Genomic DNA, 27,534 nt, shown 5'->3' on the forward strand with positions numbered 1-27,534 from the left:
TCGCATCCGCCACAGGGATCGCCTCAATATTATGTTGGCAGAACGATATATTCGTAAAGAGGGAACTCGTACCCAAATTTTGGCATTGGTACACATGAGTGACGGATGAGATATTTTATGACCTCTGTGGTGACCTTTCAGGTCGTCTGCCAGGTACTTGTTGATGTAAAAGTTGTCTTTTCTTTCATAACTAATTTGTCGCATTAATTTAGTAAAGTGGCACATCGTATAATATCTAGTCAAAAATGACACCGAAAGACTTCTGCTTCCGGGATTCCTCCCTGAAGATGTATGGATACATTTACCTATAGATTGAATTTTGAAGTTCACATTTGGTACTGCAGCTAATGTATACAATTCTCTTATGACATTCTCCACTTTCTGGGCTGTTGGCAATTAGATGTGGTTTGATTTCAAACATGCAAGATCATGAGAAATCTTTTTAACAATAAATTTGCTTGCTGGAGATTGGAAAAGTCCCCACTTTTGATGTAGAAACTGCCGTAAACAACCACAAGGCTTCCATCAGTATAATAAATTTTGATTAACTGCATGGTGAGAAGAGACAATTTCTTAAAATAATAAATTCTTCATAATAATGTAAAACTTAATAAATTACACAAATTAAATGTTCCTCGTGTATCTGATCGAGGATTAAACAAAATTAGTAAATTAAAAGGAAAAATTACCTTTTGATTGAAAAAAAAAGATTCAATGTATTTTAAAATACTTAAGAAATGTTTTGACACTCAAAAAAAATTTGAACAATCATCATCATTATTTTATGTTTTGAAATAACAGTTTTCAGTTTTCTGTATGAATCAATATTATTTGATTTCGCCACACGCAAAACGTCTTCAATTCCAAATATTTTTTTTAGTAATTTGAAATATTACAATCATTATTTACAAAATAAGATATCACTTTGACACTTTGCCATCCATTAACCGAGGAATCCTTTCAAACGGATGACTTAACTTAGAAGGGTACCACTGAGCAAAAATTATTTTCAACCATGTTGGTCACATTGAGATTGTGCATTCAATCAAAATTCTAATGCAGTTTCTGTTTAATGGCAAATAACCTCCCTACATTAAGATAAATAAAAATCATAACTATGCGGCAGTTGTAAAACTGAAACCTTTGGGTATAAAATTTGCAGGCTTCAAAACTTGGTGAGTTTCTTTTTTTAGATTTTTTTTTAAATAAAACTAATTTTGCACTTCCTTCCACAGTTTATTGCACTGGTGAAAGAACAACATTCAGAATAGGAAGGATGTTTGAAATTATGTTAGCTGTGTTTATCAACTAGATCTGTAATAGGGAGGAATTTCCCAACATTCCTCTTCCTCCAATTTCTCCAACGCCTAGTAAGACTCAGGTATGGTATTAATGATTAAAAATAATAAAATAAAATAAATAAAAAATATTTATTTAAAAATCAATTGAATATAAAATTAGTATCACTTTTGTTAATTAAATTGTTCAATTAGGTTATTTATTTCAAAACATTGACTTTTCGCTTCAAAGAAGCCCACTTTCTGGCGAAACCTTTTCCCAGCTTGATTATTTCTACATTTTCAGCATTCAATAGTTTCTGCCTCTCTTCCTTTGTGCACAGAGAGAAAACTAATACAATACACTTTTCTACGGAAACTTGGCAGTCCTTCACTACCTGAGACTGATTAGTGTTGGTGCTGAGGGCATATACCAACTTGTACAATCTATACAGAATCTCAGCATCTGTGCTTGTTTTCCATACTGACCAACCAACTGACAGCCAAACTTGAAAGCACTGCAAAATAAAAAATGTACTATGAACATGGGTTGAGAAAAAATTAGATTCAATATTTTATCTAGATTCTAGAGGTAGGTAATAATTTTGCGACAATAATAGTGGTGTAACTCCAGTTTCGTAATTTTCTCTAGATTCTAGAAGTAGGTAATAATTGTGTGACATATGATAGTGGTGTAACTCCGGTTAAAAGAGAAAAATTAGAATAATAGTGGTGTATCAAGTAAAATCCATTAACTCCATATTTTGAAAGAAGTTCGAAGTATTTGTAATTTTTCGAAGAAAACTTCTTCTAACTGCTTTTCACTTTGTGATGGCATTATTTATTTTTTATTAAAACACAAATAACATTGTTTACATCACTTTATTTCGATACAAAATCTCAACATGTTTCATGAACCAAGTTCACTTCATCAGGAGCACAAGTATACTAAAGTTATAATTAAAATTAGGTCTAGAAAGAAGAGGTAGAAGGAGTGGGGAGGGGTAAGAGTGGGGGAGGGTTATTCAAAGTAGGAATTAAAATGTCATTAGACGGGAAAGACCGGGTAATTGGGAAAATATTTAAAATGGGGTTTGTAAAAATTTTTTGTTTATTAATAATATCTGCTTTCATATTCACGTGTTTTCTTATTTCTAGGATTTCAAAATTATTGATTTGAGATACCTTGTAACCAGAATGTAGTATTTTAAAACCTGAATTAATATCGAAAGTATGGTCGTTATTTAATAAATGATCCGCAAATTCTGATTCACAGTTTCCCTTTAAAGCCCTAAGATGTTCTTTAATTCTGATCTCAAAGTTTCTATTAGTTTTCCCTATATAAAAGGAATTACAATCATTACAGTTGAGTTTATAAACACCTGATTTTTTAGTTTGACTATCAATATCTTTATTATTAAGAATATATTTTTTTAATTTGTTATTCGTATAAAACGCCGGTTGAATAGTGAAGGGGATGTTTTTATGAAAGCAGATATTATTAATAAACAAAAAATTTTTACAAACCCCATTTTAAATATTTTCCCAATTACCCGGTCTTTCCCGTCTAATGACATTTTAATTCCTACTTTGAATAACCCTCCCCCACTCTTACCCCTCCCCACTCCTTCTACCTCTTCTTTCTAGACCTAATTTTAATTATAACTTTAGTATACTTGTGCTCCTGATGAAGTGAACTTGGTTCATGAAACATGTTGAGATTTTGTATCGAAATAAAGTGATGTAAACAATGTTATTTGTGTTTTAATAAAAAACGAAGTATTTGTGTATATTTCCGCTTTTCAATTAAATCCAAATAAATGTAATATTTCTGAACGTATCTGAAAACGAAAAACTTTTTTTGGCAGATGATAATTTATGCTTTCAAATTGTATTATTATAAATAAAAATATAATATTTGCAATACTAACATTTTGTACGCGAACATAAAAAAAAATTAATATGGCTCACCTGACGTTTTTTGAATCTAAAATTACTGATAACGAAAAAATACATAAAAAATTTATGTCACCTAAATTTTTGCCGTTCCATATAAAAAATAATTAATAAAAAATTCACAGTTTTCTAGTTTCAGAATTTTTTTTGAAATTGCATTCGTTGTTTTTAAAAAAAAAACATTTTACGATTATAAGGAACAAAAATTGAATCGTAACAAAAAATTTTAATATGAAAATATAATAAAATAATGATAGATAAGTAAATGATAAATAAATATGATAAATACGGAAGTGAAAAAACGAAATTCTGTTTTATTTTTAAATTAACGGTACTATGGATGTAAATCAATATTGCTTTGATAATTTAACATATTTTGAGTGTGTCTAAAGAATAAATTGATTTTTCCCAAACACTATTATTCTAAGTAAGTAATACCACTATTATAATATTAATAATAATTAAGTAATACAATTAATGAAGAAACACCCCACGACTTTCATATTAGACCAAATATAAAATAATTTAAATGAAATATAATTAGGTATTAAATCATGCTGCGCTTCCTCCTTATTCTTGAATCAGCAATCTACTCTTTTTTTTTTGAGGTGTGACAAAATTCTGCCTTGCGAAGAAAAGTGTGAGACTGTCAAACCAACATAATATTATTGACCGTGAGTATCTTAAATTCAATCTACGCGATCAATATTATTAATCTGAAGCTAGCCACGCATTAGGCAGTCAACATGATCTTCAAATTTGTACTAAAATAAGAGAACGCTCTAGGCAGCCAAATATCGTCAGCTGCGGAAGCCTATCTAAATATGCCGATTGCAAAAGGAGCTGCGGCTGCGCAATCAGCAAGATTAGGGTCAATGTATGTGTCAATGCCTCAATCCTCACGCACTTATCGCGGCAGCCATTTGAACTGGTAATATTCACTGCTACAACTGGTTCCAAGAATCGGCTGCTCCTTGCCTAGTGTGCCTATCCTGTTTGAGTATGAAACCATTGTAAGGTTTTGCTGGCCATATAAAAGAATGCCAGATAACCGAAGTGGGTGCCCCAGCGGAACAGGAGGTAGAGGTAGATCGAGGAACAGGTAAACTGACTGCGTGGAACAGGATTGGAGCAGATCAGGGAAGACCTAATGGCTGGAAGCGAATGGTGAGGAACTGGAGCCAGTGGAGAGAATTAGTGGAGGAGGTGATTATAATATGTAGAGACCGGATTATATGCAATAAAAATAGCCCAAAATATGCATGCAAATATGCAATAAAAATAGCTAAAATATGCACGAAAATCCATAAAAAGGGTCAAAATATGCAACATGAAATAATACAGGAAGTCGTTATTTTTCCATATTTTTTTTATTTTAGTAAGCAATTAGTTCTCAAGGATAACAATTATATTTTCGAAAATATCAATTATAAAATAATGTATTTAAGAATAAAATTTAGAATTTACCTTTAAAAACGTATATGACTAAGTACTGTTCTAAACGTTCTGTAGACAAATTGTGTCTACGATCGCTTAATATATTTTTGTAAGCGGAAAAGGAACGTTCTACGTCTACTGATGTGGCTGGACAGAATTTAAATTTGGGTGCGATTTTTGAACTTATTGTTCCGGGCAAAATTTCACCTGCCCCGTTGATGAAGTTATCAATTTAACACAAAGGTTCAAACCCTGGGTTATTATTCAGTATGTTTTCAAATTTTTCTTTGAGTTTACTCGGGAATAGCTTTGGCAACGAGGAATTCATAAGGCGAATTTCCTTCATAACCTAAATAGATGCATTCAACGCCAATTCATGAGTTTCAAGCGTTTTTATACTTGCAGGTATGTAGGCGAAATGAGTGGTAATCATAGCTAGGTTTTTTTTAATACTGGCGTCGTCAAACGATTCTTTGCACTGGAAAACTGCCAAAGCCTCTGCACTATCGAAGTCATTGATAACACCCTTGATGGCTTCAAAATGTTCATGGTAAAACATCGCAGCTTCGATCCATGTACCCCAACGTGTTATTACTGGCTCAGGAGGTAAAGGGATATTTGGCAGTTTTTCTTTGTAGGCCTTAGTAGGAAACACTGTCTTTGCTGATGAAATCAGGTTATTTACATTCGCAAACGTGGATCTCACTTCTTTGGCGAGTCTGTGAATTCCGTGAGCAAAACACGTCACATGTATCAAATTGGGATAAAATACTTGGAGGGCTTTGCCTGCTTTGATCATATAGAAGGCAGCATCTGAGAGCAACACATACACATTTTCATCCGCAGAAGATTCAGGAAATATTTTTTTATACACTCATTCACAAATCTGGCGATCGTAGAATGATTTGCCTTTTCAAGTTCTCTGCAGGCCACCAAATAGGAAGGTGAAGGTTCAAGTTTTAATGCACCAACAATCAAATTTGCAATGTAACGGCCGCAAGTCTTAGTGTCGGTGGTTTCGTCAGCTGAAATCCATATGATGTTATCCTTGAGTTCATTGCGTATTTCTTCCAGCACATGTAGATAAATTGATGGTATGTAATTTTTACGTTAAGTAGATTCATCCGGTATATTTTGATTTATGCAATATTTTCTGAGAAAATCTTTCAAGGCAGGATTTGTCCGTTTGTATAGAGGGATATTGCTTGCAAAAAATGCTTCAAATAGATCCATGCTAAAGTGATTTTGTTGTTTACCTTTGGAGGTTACTTTACTGTTACTGCTACTTGCCACTGTAAAAACTTGTTGTCGTGGGCCCTTCTTCTGCACTCCTGCGATATGAACACTGGTTTTGACATGCTGGTCTATTTGGAACTTTTTTGTGCTAGAAATGTTTTTCTCGCAAACTCGGCAGTATAAAACTTTTCCGTAGTATGTAAATATTACAGGATATTCAGCTATCCACGTATGGGCACTTTTTTTATCAGGGGGCATGGTTCACTTTCACAATGTACTACTTCGTGCAAACAAACAAAACACTAGACGAAACTCTAAAGAACCACGCGTGCGACCAGTCAAAAACAAAATTCGCAATTCACTGAATTACCATAAAAATATACCAAATCACCCCTCATACGAATGAATGAATTGTTTTCGGCAATTAGCCGAATTAAGCCGAGTAAGCGCGAGCGCAGGCGAAGATGAGAGAGGTTCCCCTCCGCTCCGGCCGCCGGCCGTAGCGATCAGTAAGATCAGTTATCAGTTCTTCGCTCAGCTTCGCTGGCCGCGCGCCTTGCTATCTGACGTCTATAGTGTCGCTATGTGAGGCATCTGAACGATATCAAGCGTAAATATGCAAGATCTCAAATTATTTGCTAAAATATGCAACTACCGCTGAAAAGGGTCTAAATATGCATTTGCATATGCAAATATGCAAATGCATATAATCCGGTCTCTAATAATATGTATGTGATTGATTAATGCTTTACCTTTATACACTCATGAAGATTACGCAGTTCGGACGTATCGTTTAAATAAATGTCTATATTATCAGAGAGTAGGTGGAATATCTTCTTCTTCCACCTGATGGCACTATTGCCACTAATTTCAATCAATTGTGGCAAGTAATTAAAATACATAATTTGTCTATTCAAATCTGTCTCCAGGTGAAGTTCTCCTAAGATTATTTCAAATATGTCATCACTCTTGGACCACTGAGAACAAATAGAAAATTAATTAAAAATATCTGCTCCATAAAATGTATTGCGGTGGGGAATATTATACATAATTGGGGAATTGTTCCAAATTAGTCTGACAGTACTCGAGATTAATTTGTGAAAGTAAATAAATAAATAATATTAGAATATTGTAGAAAATTCTTACCCCACTAGCAAAAGTCTGTGTTGCAAACAAAGGAAGAATCAGAAGTATGCATTCCAAAGCCTGCTCTGCGATGCATTTCTTTCTATATTTCAATAATTGCACCAGAGCTTCGTACACCACTTCTTCATAGCCTGTTTGTGAATACTCCTAAAAGTAATAAATACAGATTAATGCAACAAATGTTCATTAGCGTTTCGCTATATTTGCAATTTCATTGCATTAACCCCTATGAGACGGGTAAAAGTTTGTAAATATCTCAAAGCCAAATGTAAATTTTTCAATATAACATCTTTTTTACTTTGAAATTTTCATGGACAATAATGATATACATTAAAAACTAGTAAAACATAGTTCTACACACTGCAGTGCACCTCAACGCAGTCATTATTTCACTGGACTGCAAATGTAGCCAGCTGCACAATAGGGCCTAAGCAACAAATCATTATACATTTAGTACGGACAATTGTATTTTAAAGTAATGATTATCATACTGCATTGTGTTAGTATTATATGGAAATTGTGTGAACTTCTAATCATTTTGATACACAAAAAAAAAATCACCTTCGTATTCTGCTTTATTTTGAAATATTATGTAAAACAGATGTATATGATGAGATATGATGAGATATGATGACTACGGTAAGTTTAATAATGTGAAACTACAGCTTTGGACTACAATATAAACATACCCAGACGGTGCAGTAATTCAGCCTTTCCACCATACGAAAAAAAGAATCGAAAAAACATTTTTAAATAGATAAAGATAAATTTAATTACCAAATTCTTTAACAACGAAGCACAGCATTTCAGTCCTTCTATCTTATTAACTTCCTGATAATCATCCATCTGCAGCAAGGTTCCAGGAAACACCAGGGGCAACGGACAAGCAACTTTTCCCAGCTGAGGGTAATTCTAATGTTAGTGCAGTAAAAAAGATAAACCAATAAAAATTATTAAATTATACATGTGTGGTTGTGAGGAGTGTGCAAATACACAACCTGCAATACAACAGTAAATTCAGTTCTCTTTCAGTAATTCGCCGCTACCTACAACTACTATAATCTGCTATTATTTTTACTAGTTGAAAGCACAAAATCAAGCTCTTTAATTCACCGGTATTTGTATATCAAATTCTGTAGTCCACCGCGTGTCTAGACTCAAGCACAAAGCATTGTACACTGATAGGTAGTGTTGTCTTACTCTTCTACACTCAAGTTAGTATACCACTGTCTAGCTTGCTAGAGCTGATCATTTTACCAGTCATCAGGATTATTATTGTTGTTTTAGGACTTTTCAGTTAGTCTTCAATATTCTAGCAACCGTTTCATGTGTTTCTGTTTTGTTTTGTTCTGCCACGTTTTTTGTTTGAATTAGTTTATAAAACGGAGTCTTCTCACAAGCGTAAACATGACACCTCAACTTAAAACCAAAAAAATGTTAAATTTATGAAAGATCAATAGCGGTGTTTGTTTGCTTTTTATGAAATACCTGTTTTGATTTTTAGCAGAAATATTTTGTATGTATGTATGCATAATCTGCCGTTTTCACTAATTGGACACTAGCCCAGTTTTTGGGGTGGCGGATTAGTGGGAGAGAACTGTGCAATAATAGAATTAAATAAATCAACAAATTTGTTTTCAATATAAAATATAAAGGTACATTAATAAAAACTACAAATGAAACACTAAAAAATAAAGAACGACTCTCATAAATAGTAATACTGAGCAGAGAATTGCTATTTTTCAGACTCGTAGAATAACAATATAAAAGTATATAATATCTTACTAAGACACTTCAAGCGGGCAGAAATAGGTTCCCATTTGAGAAAATATGGATTTTGCTTTAAACCGCTATATCTTTGAAAATAATACAATTATTCGAATTATTTTTTTACATAATTTAACACCACATCCCAAGTATAAAAGTACTGTCTCAAATTAAAGCCTACTTTTTTTTTTTTTTATAAAAAGAAAGACAAACATTCCCGGGTTACGAATAACCTGACAATATTTGAAAATCTCCTACTACCACCACAGTAAGCTGAAAATGTTGCTTGTGTTGTGATGGAGGACTGAGCCAGCCGAGGAATTGAACACACTACGCCTGGGTGGGACCCAAACGAGATGTCAACTCGGCCACCGACCGGTCATAATGCAACTTTGTAATACAACTACATAAACTAAAGTTAAAGTAAGTTTTGGGCCATTTATTGATATGTTAAATGTAAAAAATGTACATATTACATTATAAAAAATAATGATATCCGCATTTCCAGTGCCACAAGTGCAAGGATTTACAACCCATTCTACAGGTTTGGTACAGTAATTAAAAATTAGAATGTTGAAATTAAAAATTTCCCAAATGTTGATTGTTACCTTTTATAGTAATAAAGGTAAATCAAAAAGTTTTTTTTTTTAAATCGAATTAAGCATGGCCAACGATCCAGAATATTTACCAAAATTACTTTACATTCTGCAGAATTTGTTTTAAGATGTCTACATTTAGGGTACATTATTGTTAACCTGTTAACCGGGGAGTTCAGTTTTGAATTATGCAGCATATAACGGGCGCGAACTCCTTCACTAGGACGTATCAATACGTCACGCCCGGTGGACGTTAATTTTATTTTTATTTTTTTTTTTTTAGGCATCAAAAAATGTGAAAACATTGAATTAAAAAAATAGAATATTTACAAACAATTATAAAGATTACAAAAAATATAAAAAAGGTTATAATTACAGAACAATAAATAAAAGCACACAGATAAAAGAGAAAAATTGAGTTTAACAAATTAAAATATGTAAAAATTAAAAACTCAATTTCCGTGTGATATTTTCGGAAATATACGTCCCGCTCGTTCCAGGGCGCAACATATATTTCAAGGACGTATTTATACGTCCTACCCGTACCCGATACTGTTTACGTTTGACGTATTTATACGTCCCGCCCGGTTAACAGGTTAACAGATAAAAAATAACGAATGAAAACGATTTCTTTGTATTTACCTGGCGCATGTTCCTGATCAAATTCCTATAACAATTTAAAGCTGCAGGATGGTGCTTCCACTTCTCTTTGGTGAGTTTATTGTGAATGTTACGCATGCAAGTGCTAAAAGTGTTATCTATATATAGCTGGGTTTCATATTCCCCCGTGTAACAGAAATTGGATTTATTAATGAACCAATCCAGCATGGAATCAGAGTATTTGGAATAACATTGGTCATACCAAGGTCCCTCTGTTTTCATCTCTTCAGTAAGCAAAATCATCGCACAAATAAAATCTGCATTCATAAGATGGCGTTTGTTGTGTGTACTATTAATCTTATTCAACACAGACTTTAATTCCAGCAGTTTATTTTCGATATCCTTAGCGTACAACTTGTAATAACAGTCCAGTGGCTCCGGATATTCGTCGTAAGCTTTGGGGAGACCAGGCACCATACACGATTCAACTAACATTGTTATGTTTTCCCATTGAAGACAATTGTCTATAATATATTTCCGGAAGTCAAGAGGTTTCACTCCATCACGATTTATTTGAATTTCTGTTATTCCAACCATAGTGACACGTTGTTTTGTTGTTTCAAATGCTAGTCACGCTAGTATGCGCTAGAACCTCATCGCGACTCAAAAATTAATGCCATAACCTTATAACGTCAAACTCATTGCTCATGTCAAACTAACGTCAAAAAGAACCATAGACAATAAATCACGTTCTTGTTTTTACGTTGTAATAGAGATGTCCAATATTCATGCCCCGTTTACTTTGTCCCGTCGTCTTTGCTGTTCAATAATAGCCCGGTTTAAGTATCTTCGCTAAGTACGAAATTACTCACTCAAATTTAAGCGGGGTAAATCGGTCGCTCAATCCTTGACAAAGTGGTTATTTTTTTGAAGCCTACAAACGTCGAAATCATTATTTATGTAATTTATTTTCCAAAGTGCTTCAATTTCTCCGAAGTTTGGGTAAATTGCCTACTTATATCCGTATGGAATTAAATGATTCATCGATCAATGAGGAATTTCAATGTTATTATTATATGATCAAAGATGATACTAATTCTTCGTATAAAACAGTAGTAACGGTTTATTTTCAGCGGTTAGATCGTTATAATTTCATTTCAGCAAAAGAAATACTATTTATAATAAATTGCATAAAGCACCGTGCTGGTCAAAGTGAGCAACTTTATAAAAAATCTCTAGTCAACTAAACCGTGTAAAAATAAACTGCTATCATTGACATTTTGAAATATCGCGATGACAGTATGGTTTTGCATATTTTGCAACCGAAACAGGAATACGTTCCTTTTAACCAAGCCGAGGCTTAGTAGTTCTGTGAACAGTAATATTATACAAAAATGTGCATCGGTACATGTGCGGGAATCACACGAGCGGAACACCCGTTCACAGTTGATGTTAGCTTTATCTGAACAACGACCCGTGTAAATCGGCTCGGCATCTACCAGCATCTGTTGTTTTCTCATTCATATAATCCGGGCTTCTTCAAAGCCGTATGAATCCCTTCCTACAGACCCTGCCTTAACCCACTTTTACAGAAATACAAAATGGTTGGTACAAAATACAAAACAGTACTTCGCTATGTTCAGTCAAAGAATCAAATATCCCGCCTTGGGAGCCATGTCAGTCTTCGGCTGGAACCGTAGTGGCGGCCCATTTCAGATAGCAACATCTCTACTTTAAAAAATCTTATTGTGGAGAACACTGAAGAGATAAACGCGACTATTATACGTCTAATTATGCCTCTTCAGACAGAGCGATTTTAGTTGAATTACTTTTATTGAACTACAAAAATTGAAAAAGAATTCGTTCAGACGTTTCACTTTAACTCGAACAGATATGTTTCTCCTTACAATCCATTTTCTGGCCCACATACGACGTTTTTTGCGGTTTTTGGTCTTTTCGTCAAGTTCGTTTCGTAAAAGGTCCGAAATCATAGGGACGCACGCAGCGATAACTTCACTTGATGCCATCTTGATTAACAATATCGGTTCAAGTTAAATTGAAATGTCTGAACGAAATCTTGTTCAATTTTTGTCGTTCAACTAAATTCGCTCTGTCTGAAGGGGCATTCGCTTTCAAGTGTCATTCAACACAGAGTTGATCTACTAAAATCGCCCTGTCTGAATGGATAGAAGGGAAAAATAAACAGAATTGTGGAATTTTTCCAAAGCTGACAACACCGGAGGTACCGCGGCGGTGTTTTTGTATCGCATCGATCGATAAATTTATTTTGTTCATCGTATCTTCAGTATGTTCGTCCTAATATTATTATATTTAAATTAGCATACTATGCACGACTTTGAAGTCTTCATAAGTATTTAATTGTGTACTTTAAATACAAAAGATAAAACTATAGTTAATAGAAAACGATTATTATCCAAAGTGAAAATGTTGAACGCAAATTGAAAACGGATCATCATCATCAGTTTAACGCAATTAATTTAATGGCTTTGATAAAATAATTGTTTTGTAAACTAAATCAAATTCTTTAACCTACGCAAAAATGGATAGTGGTTTGGGCTATTCGTATCATCTTCCATCTGCTGGGTGGAATTTGAAAATTAGAAACGCACTTTCCCAGTTTAGCGATATTTTCAGTGAATTCAACAAATACATTTCCCCAGCCTATCACCATGATCGTTGTGAAAGGTACTATAAAATATTATAAGAAAATTGAATTATTTTAATTTTAAATAAAAAGATAACCCTACATATTTTTATACATTATAATTTATGTCATAGGAAAAGGCAATTATTTTATTTAGTAATTGAATTATTTACCTAACTCCCCTCTTTTAAGCACAGATTATGAATTTTACTCTTTGATTTCTCAGATTCCTTTTATAGTAATGAAGGTAAATCAGAAGGTTTTATTTAAAAATATTTCGTATAATCCGTGTCCAGCGATTCCGAATATTTACCACACTTTTTTAAACGATTATTTCAAGAAACAATTATTTACATTCACAAAATAGGTTAATATGTTCTTAGTTTGGGTTAATTAAAGATTGGAACGAAACTTTCTCAAACGTCAATCCATATTTAAAATTCCAAAATGGCGACAAAGTGATCGTTTTAGAACGGAAATTTTGAACTTTGAATAAAAATGGAATTTAAATGCATTTTTTACCATCTCTTCCAATGAAAAAAGTTGTTTCTTGTAGTAATTAAGTTGGAAACGAGGTGTAATTTTTATGATCTGTGCCTTTTAAAAGTGCAGTGGTTAGCTAAATATTTACCAAAAATTATTCAATTTTTAGATCCGTGCAGATGAGGTTGTATTCCATGAATAAAGGGGAATTTGTGATGGTCTTCATTGCATTTTTTGCCTGTTTTGGTTTAGGAGTTTTCATTGGATTAGCAGGTGAGTCTATTTTTTTTGGACATTAAAGCTGTAATCCTAAATGTGATTAAATAAGACTATCGATTTATTTCTGCCAGAACAGGGACCTCATCATAACTCGATATTATAAAATTAAGATAATATCCATGTTTTTACAAAATAACCCTTTCCTACCAATTTTAATCATTAATTGGTCAAAATTGGCTTTATGTGGGAAGAATCATACAAATTAAATTAAACCACTTTTTTTACGTACCAAGACATCATTAAGTCTATCTTTGTGCAAATTTTCAATAAATTATTGATTGGTTAAATGAGGATAAATAATTGTTTCCATAATGGATAAACGCATAGTATTTAGTTTCTCCATAAAAATCATAATAACACAGAATTTTTATTGCCCAATTTAGTGATATTTCACTGAGAGTCTTCTTAACATTAACATCCGTACTGTAACCCATTTTTGTTTACCAATGTTTTTTGAAAGTTGCATGTTTTTTTTTAAATTAATACTAGGCCCCCCAATAACATGGACATCCGTCCAATACGGCACCTCCCTCCTGACAAATAAGAGTACACTTCCTCGCGGCCCCTTCGTGATGAGATCCCCCGCCCTCGGAACTTACAATCAGCAACTATGGCTCATTGCACAGATCAGCAAAGACATCAACGATGGTGAGTCAACTTTAAGAATTGAGTAATAATTTATTACTCCTTTATATTATCATCTGATGATAGTTCTGTTGTATCCTCTCCCTCTTTTTCATAAAAAATGCACGTAACAGAACAGAGACGTTACAACAAAGCTCTCAGTGTGAGAACAATATTAATTAATTTAATTATTTGATTACAGAGGAAATATTCGATAAAAGCTTCTACATCAGTGTCTCTATAGATGGTCTAACCGAGGAACATAAACCAGTTACCATTATCCATGAAAACGATGTTCGTAATAGGTGAGAAACAAAAATATCATAAAACTAGCATTACTTACCAGATATAAGATTGCGTAAATACAACTTAAAAAAACGTTAAGACAGTAGCAGTTGTAGCCATATAAACCTAATGACCATTTGCGTTCATGAGAAAAAGCATAGTGTATAGGCTTGTACATATGAGTTTTTCCTATAGATCCAAATACAGTTGATTCTGCTTAATTGGGATACATTGGCCCATGCATTTTATCCAAATAAGCGAAGTTTAGGATAGGTAAATTTCTATTTTTTTTTTATTTAGAGCTTTCTTACATGATTTAAAAAAAAAATAATTTAAAAAAACATCAAAAAAGTCACCGTACTCAATGTACTGAAAACTGAATGATTTTATGTTGACGAATGTTGGCAGACGGCGAACAGCCGGCGTGGGAAAAATGACTGCCGAATGAACTCTGAACACCCATAACACGACACATGCCCTCCGCTCTCCTGCGCGGCATACCGCACGCTCGACCTTCTTAACTAATATTTGATTGAAATTACTGATACAGGTTTTGCAACGTTTGCAAATTGGAATTTATCCCAGATAACCAAAGTAAATTAGTTTCTGTTCCTTGGGTTTTTGCCCAAATAACCGGCTGTCTCGTTAAACCGGTACACCAACTTAGCATAATCGATTGTACATAATTACATGTTGTGCATGGCTATATCTGATACTGTCTTCACATTGTATATTTTACATTATGTGTATACGCAGACCTCAAGTTAATCCAACTAAACATGGCAATGGATTGATTTCAGGACAAGACATCTCCGTTGCGAAGGCCAAGTGTGTGATGAGTTTATAGCCCTGCACTTGGGCTTTTTGGACTATAGCCACTATGTCCTGGGCGTAAGATTTTATGGACTTGATGGCTTCCATCAAAGATACCGCATTAACGAAGTCACATTTTATGTAAGTAGATTTTTGGAAACCTGTCATTAATTTTAAAAAAAGTCCCTTTCCGAGACTCAAACTCCATCCGTCTGACTGCTAATTAAGCTCCTTATCCACCGAGTTATCGACTTTCTGTAATACTTAACTTAACACAGAAAGTACAACATTTATATTTATATTCTTTGTATAATTGGGGACAGTTTTGTGAAGGTCAAAGTGGGATGCTAAGATTTTTGTCAGTGGTTCATATTACATATATCCTAACAAATATTATAAATGCGAAAGTGTGTTTGTCCTTCTTTCACGTCGCAACAGAACGAATTGTTTTTTTGCATAGGGATAGTTGAAGGTCTGGGAAGTGACATAGGCCACTTTTGCATAGGGATAGTTAGAGGACTGGGAAGTGACATAGGCCACTTTTCATCCCGGAAAAACATTTCATTCCCGTTGGAAAATTCTTTGGAGAGTAAATTCTCCCTAATACCACGCGAGCTAAGTCGCGGGTAAGCTAGTGTATTATTTTTCTTTTAACAATCCATTCTAATATGTATATGCAATGGTTTATTTTTCAAGTTTCTGGCGTTGATTTAATAAGTATTTAATTCTGTACTTCTTTTTAGTTCAAGACTTACAATCCAGCTTTTACACAAATAGAAATATGGTTTCGTTTCATATTTTTGCTTGGAACATTCTTCGTCACGGTATGGTTTACTTGATATTTAATATTTTTTATAATTTTTCGAATCTAAACTGAATACATTTTTTCTAATATTAAACATTTACAGAAAATATTGTTGATAATTTAAAAATTATTTTCAGTGCTGGTTTGCACATGTTCTGAGAAAATATATAGTTCATGATTGGTCGATTGAACAAAAATGGATATCAATTCTTTTACCTCTTCTTCTATTTTATAATAGTAAGTCACAATTTTATTTATCTTCTTAAAATTCATAAAAATACACATAAAATTATTATATACTTGATATTTTAATACATAAAAATATTAATATGCCCTACTTTTAAAATCTATAGGTAGCTGTACACATACATTCATGCTCGATGTTTTGACTCGATCTAACATGTTGACTTGGAAGCATGCTCGTCGTTGAATCTATACGCTCAAGGGCTTGATACAATACGCTCAGTAAAATCGTAAATTTCTACCGAACATCGAGCAAGAATTACAGGCGATGAATCTTTTTCATATCGAGCTGTTTGCTCATATATCGAACAAAAATGCGTAGAGCGAGATGGTACACACGTTGAGATATGTTCGAATGAGCCAAAACCATCGAGCATGAATGAGCGTGGGTGCTTAGCTTATATTTGAGTTTATGTGTTTCAATGTTTGAATTTTATAATTTCATTTTATTTACATATGTTATTAAATGTACACATAAAGTTGACCAGCCATTTATTTTCAGATCCCGTATTTCCGATGACTTTCTTATTGAGTTCTTGGTTACCTGGTTTCTTAGATGCTTTCCTACAAGCTACGTTCCTAGCGGGACTTCTAATGTTTTGGCTATGCATGTACCATGGATTGAGACAGGTATAAATGATCAATAACAAATCCAAAATTACATAAAGTGGGTTGAATTAGAATACATGTACGTTTTCATATCAATTTACATTTTCAGAATGAAAGAGGACTATTTACATTCTACTTTCCAAAGTTTTTCATTGTGGCGATGATTTGGATATCCGCCATTATCATGGCTTCTTGGCAAAAGTATAACGAACTCCATGATCCAACTTATAATCATTCTGTAGATGCCTCTCATTACTATGTAAGTAAATATGTAAATAAGAAATACATAACAAGTTCCTACCACAACATATTACTGAATACAATAACACACCTAATCTTTGGACCATTTATGAAAGCCAAAACATTTTCTTTTTCAGGCATTGAAGATTCATTTCTTCACGTTTGGTGCAATATATCTCTTATACTTGCTGTACCTCATTATGAGAGCTTACACGGATTTGCGGAACATGCCATTCTTTGGTAAGACTTAAAATTTTCATCACTATTCTTAGCGATACTCCATTCAATTATATACCGCATATCACTTGGATGCAAATCGCTCAGTCCCTGCATAGTAGTTACCTCCTATAATTAAGTGGTAATCAACCCAGAAATCTCAGGTTGAACATTTCAGGTTGTATAGAGTATTTTTTTAAATATCTTAAGCTTAGCTGAATGAAATTACAAACTGGAGCGTAAGGACTAAAAGAAAAGAAAGGAATTCCAGTTTGCTCCGGTTAAATCCAAGCCCTGATCTCTTTAATGTAAATATAACCTAGTCATGCTGCCTATCTCGTCTTAGGACGGGTTGTTTCGGAGTATTTGAACAATTCATCAAATTTCAACGTTCATTTTCAAGTTCTATGAAAGATTTTTTCAAGTTGTTTTTATTTCAGTTCTGTCAAGCAACTAGCCTATAATGATATAATAACAGAACTTGAATTGGACTTTCACAGATCCCAGAAATGAACGTTGAAATTTGATGAATTGTTCAAATACTCCGAAACAACCCGTCCACAGACTTGAATTTTATGCAAACATTATAAACATAACATTTTATCAAACAGTAATTTATTTAATTTTTAATATTTTGCAGATATGCGGTTGAAATGTCTTACCCTTCTGATGCTAACGGTGCTTGGGGTGAGCGTAGCGGTGACAGTTCTGCGCTTTGGAGCGGGGGTTTTGGAGGACAACTTTGTGGCCGAACTGTCGACGCACTACAACAGTTCGGCCCAGTTCATGACGTTCTACGGCCTGCTGAACTTCTATGTCTACACCATGGCTTATGTGTATTCACCATCTAGTCGACCTGCCCATGGTAATTATTTTAGAATATACACCACATACTTTTACCCTTTGTACAAATAGCTCGAAGCCTCAGTTGATTCATAGTCGGATGTAGATTTTGTTTTGTAATTTTCCATTAAATTATTTTGAATATGTTATGTTAACGAGTATTATATTTTTAAATTCATAGGAATTAAGGATATGTAATCTGTGACAAAATTAAGAAAACAAGAGCCTGATGTTGACTTTTGTACAGAAACAGATTTTCAGGAGTCCTTTCCGTAGTTCGAGTTGATTTTTCAATGATAATAATACTGACCATGTTTTTTTTTTTTTTTTTTCGTCTTTATGTCCGGGTCAAATCTTTCCCACAGGAAAAACTAAACCCTTCCACACACTTTTCCACAAATTATCATCTAGTCAATCCACATTATGCAAGTTCATTATATATAATATATTTGACAATCAGAGGCGTGCATTCCATATAGAAATATAAGCACTGCCTACCATACTGTATTCGCATAGCATAAAAAAATTTAATTATTGCAAAAAATAAATTTTTACTTACTTTTAAAAATAAGCGCCAAGTTCCAGCTACGAATTGCAACGCTGTGCACACTCCACCGACTGCCCTACTATAATGTGTCAAAAGCAGGAACTAGGGATGCCCTAATGAAACCAACGTCGAAGTAGACAATTCAATGTTTACAATCTACACAAAATATTATGTGCATGTGTGCTGTGTCCTATTTGGGCGTTAATGCAAAACCTCCTAGATCACAAGGCCAGGACACTGAATCAAATCAGCCTCCTTGTACGTGAACCTCCAACAAATATATTTTTATTAATTAACAAAAATATTATCAGTAAATGAGAACAAATTGAATAAAAAAATTAAAACGATAATCTTTGCAGAATCTCATACAAGTTAGGAGGCTGCTTTGAATGAGTGTCCCGGCCTTGTGATCTAGGAGGTTTTGGTTCAAGTGATGACACGCTTGTGTTAGGACGGGTTGTTTCGGAGAATTTGAACAATTCATCTAATTTCAACGTTCATTTTCAAGTTCTGTGAAAGATTTTTTCAAGTTCTGTTTTTATTTCAGTTTTGTCAAGCAACTAGCCTACAATGATATAATAACAGAACTTGAATAGGATTTTCACAGAACCCGAAAATGAACATTGAAATTTGATGAACTGTTCAAATTCTCCGAAACAACCCGTCCTTAAGTGTTTTTAGAACAAATTGAGTAGCAATTAGTTACATCTGTTAGTACCTACTTCAATTAATTAGTAGGTACATTATAATAACAACTGGACCTTATTTGGCCAATTCGTAAACTCCCGCGAGCTCACTCTATCCAAAACGTGGGCAATTTGATGAAATATTTTAAAACATTTATTCGAATTAAATCATAAGCTCCAGCGCGTTAGAATCTTCGATTAATCATAAAGCTAACTTAGTAGTTTCACACTCTAATAAAAGATATCTTGCATCTCTTTCGATTGATTTGTTATTGACATTCCATGAACCGAAATTATTGAAATATTTTTTTCTTACAAATCAATGATCATGTTTTACATTGATCTTACATATTAAAATGCATGTTAGAATTAAAATTTATAGCAGTGCTTCACAACTATGCCATAGACAACACACAGAAGTCATAATAGTTAATATCGCTCCATGTAGGTACCACAAATGCCAATTTTAAGGTAAATAATAAGCAAAATTCACACTTTATAAATTTTACAATTTTTTAATAATTTTTTCATGTTCTTAAAAATATGCGATAAACGATAAAATGTAGGTGCATTAAATGGCTCTCTAGCACTATAATCGCTTTATATGTCTCCATATTAAAATTCGGAGATATAATTTTTTGAAAGAGGGTTGCAAATTTCCAAACCAAACACTTAAAAATTTTCGAGCGCTAAAGGCTGAAATTGATTATATATCAGAACGCTCCAGTGGATAAGTTGATTTTCTTCCATGCATTTGTCAGATCAAAAATTTGTGTATTTATCGGAAAAAATATGGAATATTTTAACCTTTAAATTTATGGTAGTGAAGGAAAGGTACGTTAACTAAATAAATATAAAAACCACTGGATTTTATCAGTTATCTATTAGTGACAAAATACTTATAATTAGTAAAGTCAATAGAATGAGTCGTCCCAACACTCACAATAAACTTTTCTGTTGACTTTACTAATTACATAGGTATAAGTATTTTGTCACTAATAGAAAAGTTCAATTTGAAATATAAACTCTTCCTAGTGCCTACCCTGATTCAAAACTCTGTGCACGCCACTGATGATAATAAATAGAAAACTACTATTATTAACTAGCGCACACCCCTCGAAAAACAAATAAGTTTCAATTTTGAAAATGGCTCAATAGTTTTCTGTTAAAAATATTATATACAGGCATTGATGTATATTGTATTTAGTCAATGTATACAGGCTATATCAGACAATAGGATAGGAAATTTATCGCTTGTCTGAATTCTTCTAAAAGTTTCAATTTCGAAAATGACACTTAAATTCAAAGGAAATCTGAGTTCTAGAGTTCATTGAATCAGAGTTACAGACAGACACACAACCGAAATTAGTATTTTTGATGTGATAAAATAATGTTTCACCACAACAGCCTGGTATTCATGTTTGGACTTGTCTGACCGAGCATGACATTTCTCTATGTGTGAATGGTAGTAACTTTAAAAAAAAAGATACTCTTCAAAATATTTTATTACCTACTATGAATTAAAATAATATTTATTTATTTCAGAAATAACAATAACAAAGGATAATCCAGCTTTCTCGATGATCAATGATTCTGATGAAGATGTAATATACGGATCGGACGAAGAAAGCCGACGCCCGCTGAATCGACCGCACAATGACGATGACAGTGATTAAAATCTCTAATTAAGGCGTCATGCAAATATGATTTTATTGGACTTGAAAGTGATTAAATTGCTTCAGTCCTTTCATTGGTACCTAACCTAAATGTTTAACCAACTATTGGTGATTTTCAATTATAAACTTAGTATAGTTCTAAGCAATTTGTTGTGAAATTTATTGTTGTTTTATGTATATACAATTTTAGTATTTTACAAAGCGTACATCCAATTATTATATTATATTTAAATGTTAGCCTGTAATTAAGTTAGCATATTTTTGTGAGAAACTTTTCCATTTAATTCATATTACAAATGATTGGAAATGCTGTTGCTAACCAGATACCCAATTGAAGTGGTCTGTGTTTCATTTTTAACCCTGTATTGATCTCATTTCCTTACAATATTCCTGTTCCATAATATATTTACAAGTTCCATATATGATGATCATGATTTATGTTTTGAAGTTAGAACGGCCGTGCTTTACTTGATTTCTTACTGCACACGACACACACAATACAGAACACAATGCGCAGCTAATTCTCGGATATTCTAATGACATTAGTATCAAATACTTGGGGTGTGTGTAGATGTTTCTTTAATAGTAATAATAGCATGGCATTTATATAGCGCAGTTTAGTGTTATTTTACTTCTTTCTATGACAGGATCAATTAATATAGGTAGTTTTTAGTTCAGCTGACAAGCGTCTAACGCTATCTACGCTGAGATTAGCTGCTACAGGTGATGTGCTCCATTTTTACAAGTGGATTGAGTTTAAATGCTGAACCAACTCGGATATAAACTATTAATAACAAGATTTTCTGAAGGAGCTTCCGTTAAAACATAAAGAATTCGGTTAGCAGATGTAGCCAACTTAGATGAGACATTTTTTCTTGTGATGTGTTGCCTAAATCTTCAGAAAATTCCCAAGCCGTAACTGCATTTAATATTGTACACAAAACAAGTGATATGTTCTCAATTTCGAGTTAAAAATTCAGATAACGCTCAACAATCTTCTGCAAATGACCAATTGGCTTTTTTCATAGTTTTCTAAAACTTGTCATATTGTACCTGAATATGTCTGAGGCCCCGATGTTTAATCATCAAGATTTGCGAACAAATGCCTTAATGGTAACTCATTCATGTGAAGCAAACATATTATTCCCCCATGCTATCCAATGATAATGTTCGATCCGTCACATACGCCTATGCACTTCCAGGATTAATTAGCTGTTTACATTTACTCTATGTTTTTGTGATAATTGTTGTTTTATCTTTCCAGCCATCAACATATATTGCGAGTATTTGGAAAACTCTGTCTTGTGTAAAAATATTTTCTCTTTTTTTCATTATATCGAAGCTTAATTTTGTTAATAACAGAACATTACGTCTAACACTAATAATCAATAGTTACCGCAACCTGCTACTGAGGAGTTTGAGGTACAACAGTAGGTTTGAAACATCATTACAATCAAATCAGATCAACCGTCCCACAGGGATCGGTTCTGTCTCCGACTTTGTTTTTGTTGCACATCAATGACCTTTTGACATGTGCACCGATTCATTGTTACGCGGATGACAGTACAGTTCATGATAGCTTTTTGTTTGACAAGCCCCCAAAGGGCACACAAACTCCAATGGCTCGGAGGGCTTTGAAGCAGAGAATGGACGGTTATCTCGAGAGTATTTCCTCCTGGGGTAAAAATAATCTCGTTGAATTTAATGTTTCAAAGACCCAATCCTGTCTGATTACGTCTAAAAGGGATCCAAATGATAATCTAGTCTCCTTCAACGGAAGCAATCTTCCGAACAGGCCTTCCATTGATATGCTTGGTGTAACTATAAGTGACCAGCTCAGGTACGGGGGCTCCATCGAAGCCAGAGTAAAGTTGGCCTCTCAAAAGCTGGGCGTACTGTACAGGGCCCGCAGATACTTTAATAGTATACAACTGCTCACCCTGTACAAATCGCAAGTGCGCCCTACTGTCGAATTTGGCAGCCACATCTGGTCTGGAGCCCCAAAATACCTGAAATAAACCCTTGACTCTGTGCAGAAACGGGCGGTCCGTTTGATAGATTCCCCAATCTTAACAAACGGACTGCAATCTTTAGAGCACAGGCGTCAGGTAGGTATGCTGTCCTTGTTCTATCGGTATTACAATGGAAGATGCTCTGAGGAACTAGCGTCATTGATCCCTTCGGCACCGGTGCGTAGTCGGGATACACGCCAAACGCACGCCCAACATTTGTACACAGTTGACACTTGTCACATGAGAACGGGTCGCTTCTACGATTCGTTCTTAAGTTCAACAGCTCGGCTGTGGAACGAACTGCCGGCCTCTGTGTTTCCTCCCTCCTACAACATGGGACTCTTCAAGACCCATGTTCACTCCTTCCTCTCCACACAGCATCCCCAAAGATGACATAGGCCCTGAGGGAAATTATTTTCTTCAGGGCCTCCTGTGTGGAGTAAATATAAAAAAAAAAAAAAAAAAGATTCATTTCAAGCAGATGTTGGATAAGGCTCTTGCGCTTTGTGTAATCAAAACTGGGGTTTTTGGTAAATGATTGCGCAAATACATAACTTTATTTGCTGTAGATATGACAAAAAAAGATTTTATCGGATTCGAATGTAGTAGCTTTTATACACACTAGAAGTAACCTATAAAAATGAAAAATCTCTGATCTTTGAAGTCAATCCGGAGGTAAAATAGTCACTTCAGAAATTCAAAATATTTTAAACACGTCGTTTTGACCCTATTTGGCACCCTTTTGTCGCTATTAGCATTGAGAAATAACATATTTTTAAATGAATCACCAATGCACATAATATTCATAAATCAAAGTCAGCATCTGTCATATTTAAAAAAATCTCAATGGGGGTGTATTCAAGTACTATAAAATGAACTTCTTGATCGCCAACGCTAAAGATTCTGTTTTCTTTATATCTTACCTGTTTTTTGCAAAATATTGTTTATGTAAATTGTACCTTCTTACCATATAATAATGTATTTACATATTTTTAAAAATAGTACCATTAGTATTTTCCCCAGAATAGCTACATAGTTATATTCAGATAAATGATTTTTTAATAGTATCTCATATCTAACATTTTTTATTTTTTTATAGTGAATACCTCACAAGAGTCCCAACTGCTCCCGTCTGGAGCCAGTGAGACTATGGCATCCCCAATTGGGGGATGTTGTGAGGCTGAAGGTAAGTGGGGAAGGGAAAGAGGAAGGTGGGGAAGTACCTGGCTATTCAGATCTAGTCACTAAACACGGCTAAAGCCATTTGGAGCAACGTTTCAATTCTGAATGGTGGTCTTACACCAGGGCGATACTGGTAGTATCTTCCACTCTGGAACGTGCCGCAAATATACTATGTATTATTTTAATTAATTAATTGTGAAATCACACAAATTAATCAAATAAAATTAATGCTGGTGAACAAGAGGTTAATGTATGCTAATGTGTATGTAATGCGAATGCTTTTAAAGAAGTACACTAATTAATTGAGTATTCTTTTATTTTTATAATAATTGTTTATTATCTTATGAAAACATATTTTATAAATTATCATCAGTACATAAATAAAACTAAACATTAAATTTAAGTATCAGAATATACAAAATAACTAAATATCGTTAAATAACTAGGTATCAGTACATGAAAATAACTTATCACTTGAAAAAAAAGGTAAGGTAATTCATACCTACCAGTCAGACGCGGTCCCTTCATACACGCTTTGGATGCTCTGCATCCCTTGCCGCTAATTAATTATTTTTTATTTATTCTGAATAAACAGCTTTGTACTTTATTTTTATTTAACCATAAACAGTACTAGTGTTAGGTTAGGTTAAGTCCAAAGCTTTTTATTCAGAATTAAAATATAATTTTTTTTTTTTTTACTCGATAACACAAGGGATGGGGAGGTTTCAAAGCATGTATGAAGGGACCGTGCCTGATACCTATGTACATCATGTTCCAGAGAAACATAAGTCAGTGGGAAAGAAACATAGATAGTTTTTACCAAGATTGGATTCTTCTTAACCTGTTAACCGAGCGGGACGTATAAATACGTCAAACGTAAACAGTATCGGGTACGGGTAGGACATATGAATACGTCCTTAAAATATATGTTGCGCCCTGGAACGGGCGGGACTTATATTTCCGAGCATATCAAAGGGAAATTGAGTTTTGAATTTGTACATATTTGAATTTTTTAAACTCAATGGTTCTATTTTATTTGTATGCTTTTGTTTATTGTTCTGTAATTGTTACCTTTTTATATTTTTGTAATCTTTATCATTGTTTGTAAAATTTATAATTTTTTAATTCGAAGTTTCCATTTTTATAATGCATTAATAAAAAAAATAATAATTTGAAATTACGTCCTCCGGGCGTGACGTACTGACACGTCCTAGTGAAAGAGTTTGCGCCCGTTATATGCTGCGTAATTCAAAACGGAACCCCCGGGGTAACAGGTTAATAACGTGTCTTTACGTATTATTAAATAATTTCCTGTCAGGTTGCGTAAACCCATATGTACAATTCTTCTTTATGACTACAACATCTTAGTTTAAATTCAACAGTACTAATAAAACGATCATTTCAAGTTTGAAGAGTGTGATTCTAGAATATTTTAATAACCACCATAGAAGAACACGTAATACATTAGCATTATTATTATTTATATTTCTTGTAGGCCGATTGATAACAAGTCGTATGGAGAAAAATAATTTTCAATAAAATTCTGCAAAACATAAAGATGAAAAAGAGTAACCTCATTATTTTGTTAGATCCATCAATTTTCCAGAAACAGTTCTCTTCTCACCAAACATAAATACTGTCACCTTACTATAAAAAAGCCCTGTAAGTCTACTTAAGGTTAACAGGCTTGTTTGTTGATAATGTGTTTTAAGCAAATATCTCTGGTCATAAAAATAGGAACGATTTATATAACAATAATAAAAAATGGCAAAACCTTCAGTAGTAAAACACTGATTAGGTTTAGCATCAGGCAGTCAGAACATTAATCAAATCAATTTATTTCAGTAATTCACCTAGTAACCCACATTGTAAATACAGCGACTTATATGTATATATAGAAGGTTCCCACATTCAGGTTTATGAAGTTGTGTTTTGTGGGTACCTGGAAAAATTAAAAAAAAGGTCTAATTTTGTTCCACACGAGAATTTTTTCTCTGGTCTTTTAAAAAGCCATAAGGGAGTTTGTGTAGTAGTATAAATCATCAGTTTAAATGATTGAATGATGAATTGATTGAAATGAAAATAATATAATTATTGTTATCAATGTCATTCGCGGAGCCTGGGTCATTTTGATTGATCGCAAATATAAATATGTATACAGAGATATAAAATAAAATGAATCATGTTACCAAATATGAACATATCGTTGAAAACAAATGTTGTAAAATAAATGCTACTATTTATTAGTAAAAACTTCTTTAGAATAAAGAATATGTAACATTTGACAAATAGATATGTTTAATTCAATGTTAAATTTTTAATGAAAATAAACAATGGAAGAATTTAACAATTTTTTTTAAATAGTGCCAATATATTTTTACACCAACAACAATTTGTGCAATACGAGTTACATCTAGATTTCTGAAAAACAAAAAAAAAATTGTTTTCAATCAAAAGATAATATTGTTTGTCATAGAGTAGAAAAAATTTTAAAATAACAAATGCAACCTGGGCCGAGAGCACATTTCAGGAAGAAAATAAATAAAACCATTTTGAGAGTGAAATATATAAATTTAATTACTTAATGTAAATCGAGCTAAACTTATCACTGGACCTAATCGAAGACATTGAACACTGGAGAGTGGGAGGATATGTGCATACAAAATTATAATTTAAATGGTAAAATGTTATGACTTGTGACTCGCCCTCGGTTGCAGGAAATCCTTGGAATGACAGATTCAGTTGTTTCTTTGAGATCTTTCTTATTTATCCAAACTATTGGTATTTCTTGGTAGGTTCATTGTTCAAGTTATCATTTGTAAAAGACATAGTAAAGCCCCGTATACATATTGAGATCCAGGGTTACTGTAATTCAAGTTGTAATACATACATACATTCAAGACAGGATAGAAAAACAGCATAGGTAGTCTTTTTCAAAAATTTGCACAAATTTTAATGAATTTAAAGACTTTATTAGTATCAGCTAGTCAAAGAAGAAATTGTTTTAATTACAATAATGTGGAAAAGCTAAATTTAAAAAAAATATTATTTAGTCAGTAGGTATATGTATGATTTAAGATTTTCACGGCCAAAAGTATTTTTGCTATTTGTTTTTGGGGTGTTATGCCGTGTTGCGCTAACTCCTTCTTTAGCCAACGTTTCGGACAGCATTGCAGTGTCCATCATCAGGGCAGATGTGTTTTGTGATAAAACACATCTGCCCTGATGATGGACACTGCAATGCTGTCCGAAACGTTGGCTAAAGAAGGAGTTAGCGCAACACGGCATAACACCCCAAAAACAAATAGCAA

At 33.5% G+C, this 27,534-nt stretch overlaps 2 protein-coding genes across 3 annotated transcripts; one reads left to right on the forward strand and one right to left on the reverse strand.

The window, feature by feature from the left end:
- Positions 1 to 1,366: 1,366 nt before the first annotated feature.
- On the reverse strand, positions 1,367 to 10,725 carry LOC149423038 (TELO2-interacting protein 2-like). 2 transcript variants are annotated; one of them, XM_089632820.1, is made up of 5 exons: positions 10,058 to 10,725; positions 7,830 to 7,952; positions 7,053 to 7,199; positions 6,659 to 6,883; positions 1,367 to 1,795 (listed from the first exon to the last, which is right to left on the reverse strand). In XM_089632820.1, the coding sequence occupies exons 1-5, from the start codon at positions 10,610 to 10,612 to the stop codon at positions 1,499 to 1,501; spliced, it is 1,347 nt and encodes a 448-aa protein (XP_089488946.1). In that variant the 5' UTR covers positions 10,613 to 10,725; the 3' UTR covers positions 1,367 to 1,498. The 2 variants fall into 2 exon arrangements, with proteins under 2 accessions (XP_089488946.1, XP_089488945.1); XM_089632819.1 differs by having other exon boundaries at positions 7,830 to 7,964.
- A 1,563-nt stretch (positions 10,726 to 12,288) lies between these two features.
- LOC149423039 (transmembrane protein 181) lies at positions 12,289 to 21,283 on the forward strand. The gene is made up of 12 exons (XM_089632822.1): positions 12,289 to 12,721; positions 13,333 to 13,436; positions 13,932 to 14,090; positions 14,269 to 14,371; positions 15,152 to 15,305; positions 15,908 to 15,988; positions 16,107 to 16,206; positions 16,715 to 16,842; positions 16,931 to 17,080; positions 17,199 to 17,301; positions 17,918 to 18,142; positions 20,899 to 21,283. The coding sequence occupies exons 1-12, from the start codon at positions 12,576 to 12,578 to the stop codon at positions 21,027 to 21,029; spliced, it is 1,584 nt and encodes a 527-aa protein (XP_089488948.1). The 5' UTR covers positions 12,289 to 12,575; the 3' UTR covers positions 21,030 to 21,283.
- Positions 21,284 to 27,534: the final 6,251 nt, after the last annotated feature.

This window comes from Hesperophylax consimilis, chromosome 6 (genome assembly GCF_061612785.1).
Source record: "Hesperophylax consimilis isolate HC1 chromosome 6, BYU_Hcon_1.0, whole genome shotgun sequence".
NCBI classification, from domain to species: Eukaryota; Metazoa; Arthropoda; class Insecta; order Trichoptera; family Limnephilidae; genus Hesperophylax; species Hesperophylax consimilis.

Excerpts from the sequence above, each read along its gene's own strand:
- LOC149423038 (XM_089632819.1), bottom strand. The coding sequence starts at position 10,612 with ATGGTTGGAATAACAGAAATTCAAATAAATCGTGATGGAGTGAAACCT. Across the intron at positions 7,965-10,057 it reads TGATCAGGAACATGCGCCAG|AATTACCCTCAGCTGGGAAA; the intron begins GTAAATACAAAG and ends CACTAACATTAG. Across the intron at positions 7,200-7,829 it reads CTTCGTTGTTAAAGAATTTG|GAGTATTCACAAACAGGCTA; the intron begins GTAATTAAATTT and ends TATTACTTTTAG.
- LOC149423039 (XM_089632822.1), top strand. The coding sequence starts at position 12,576 with ATGGATAGTGGTTTGGGCTATTCGTATCATCTTCCATCTGCTGGGTGG. Across the intron at positions 16,207-16,714 it reads TCTTCTTCTATTTTATAATA|ATCCCGTATTTCCGATGACT; the intron begins GTAAGTCACAAT and ends ATTTATTTTCAG. Across the intron at positions 16,843-16,930 it reads TGTACCATGGATTGAGACAG|AATGAAAGAGGACTATTTAC; the intron begins GTATAAATGATC and ends TTACATTTTCAG.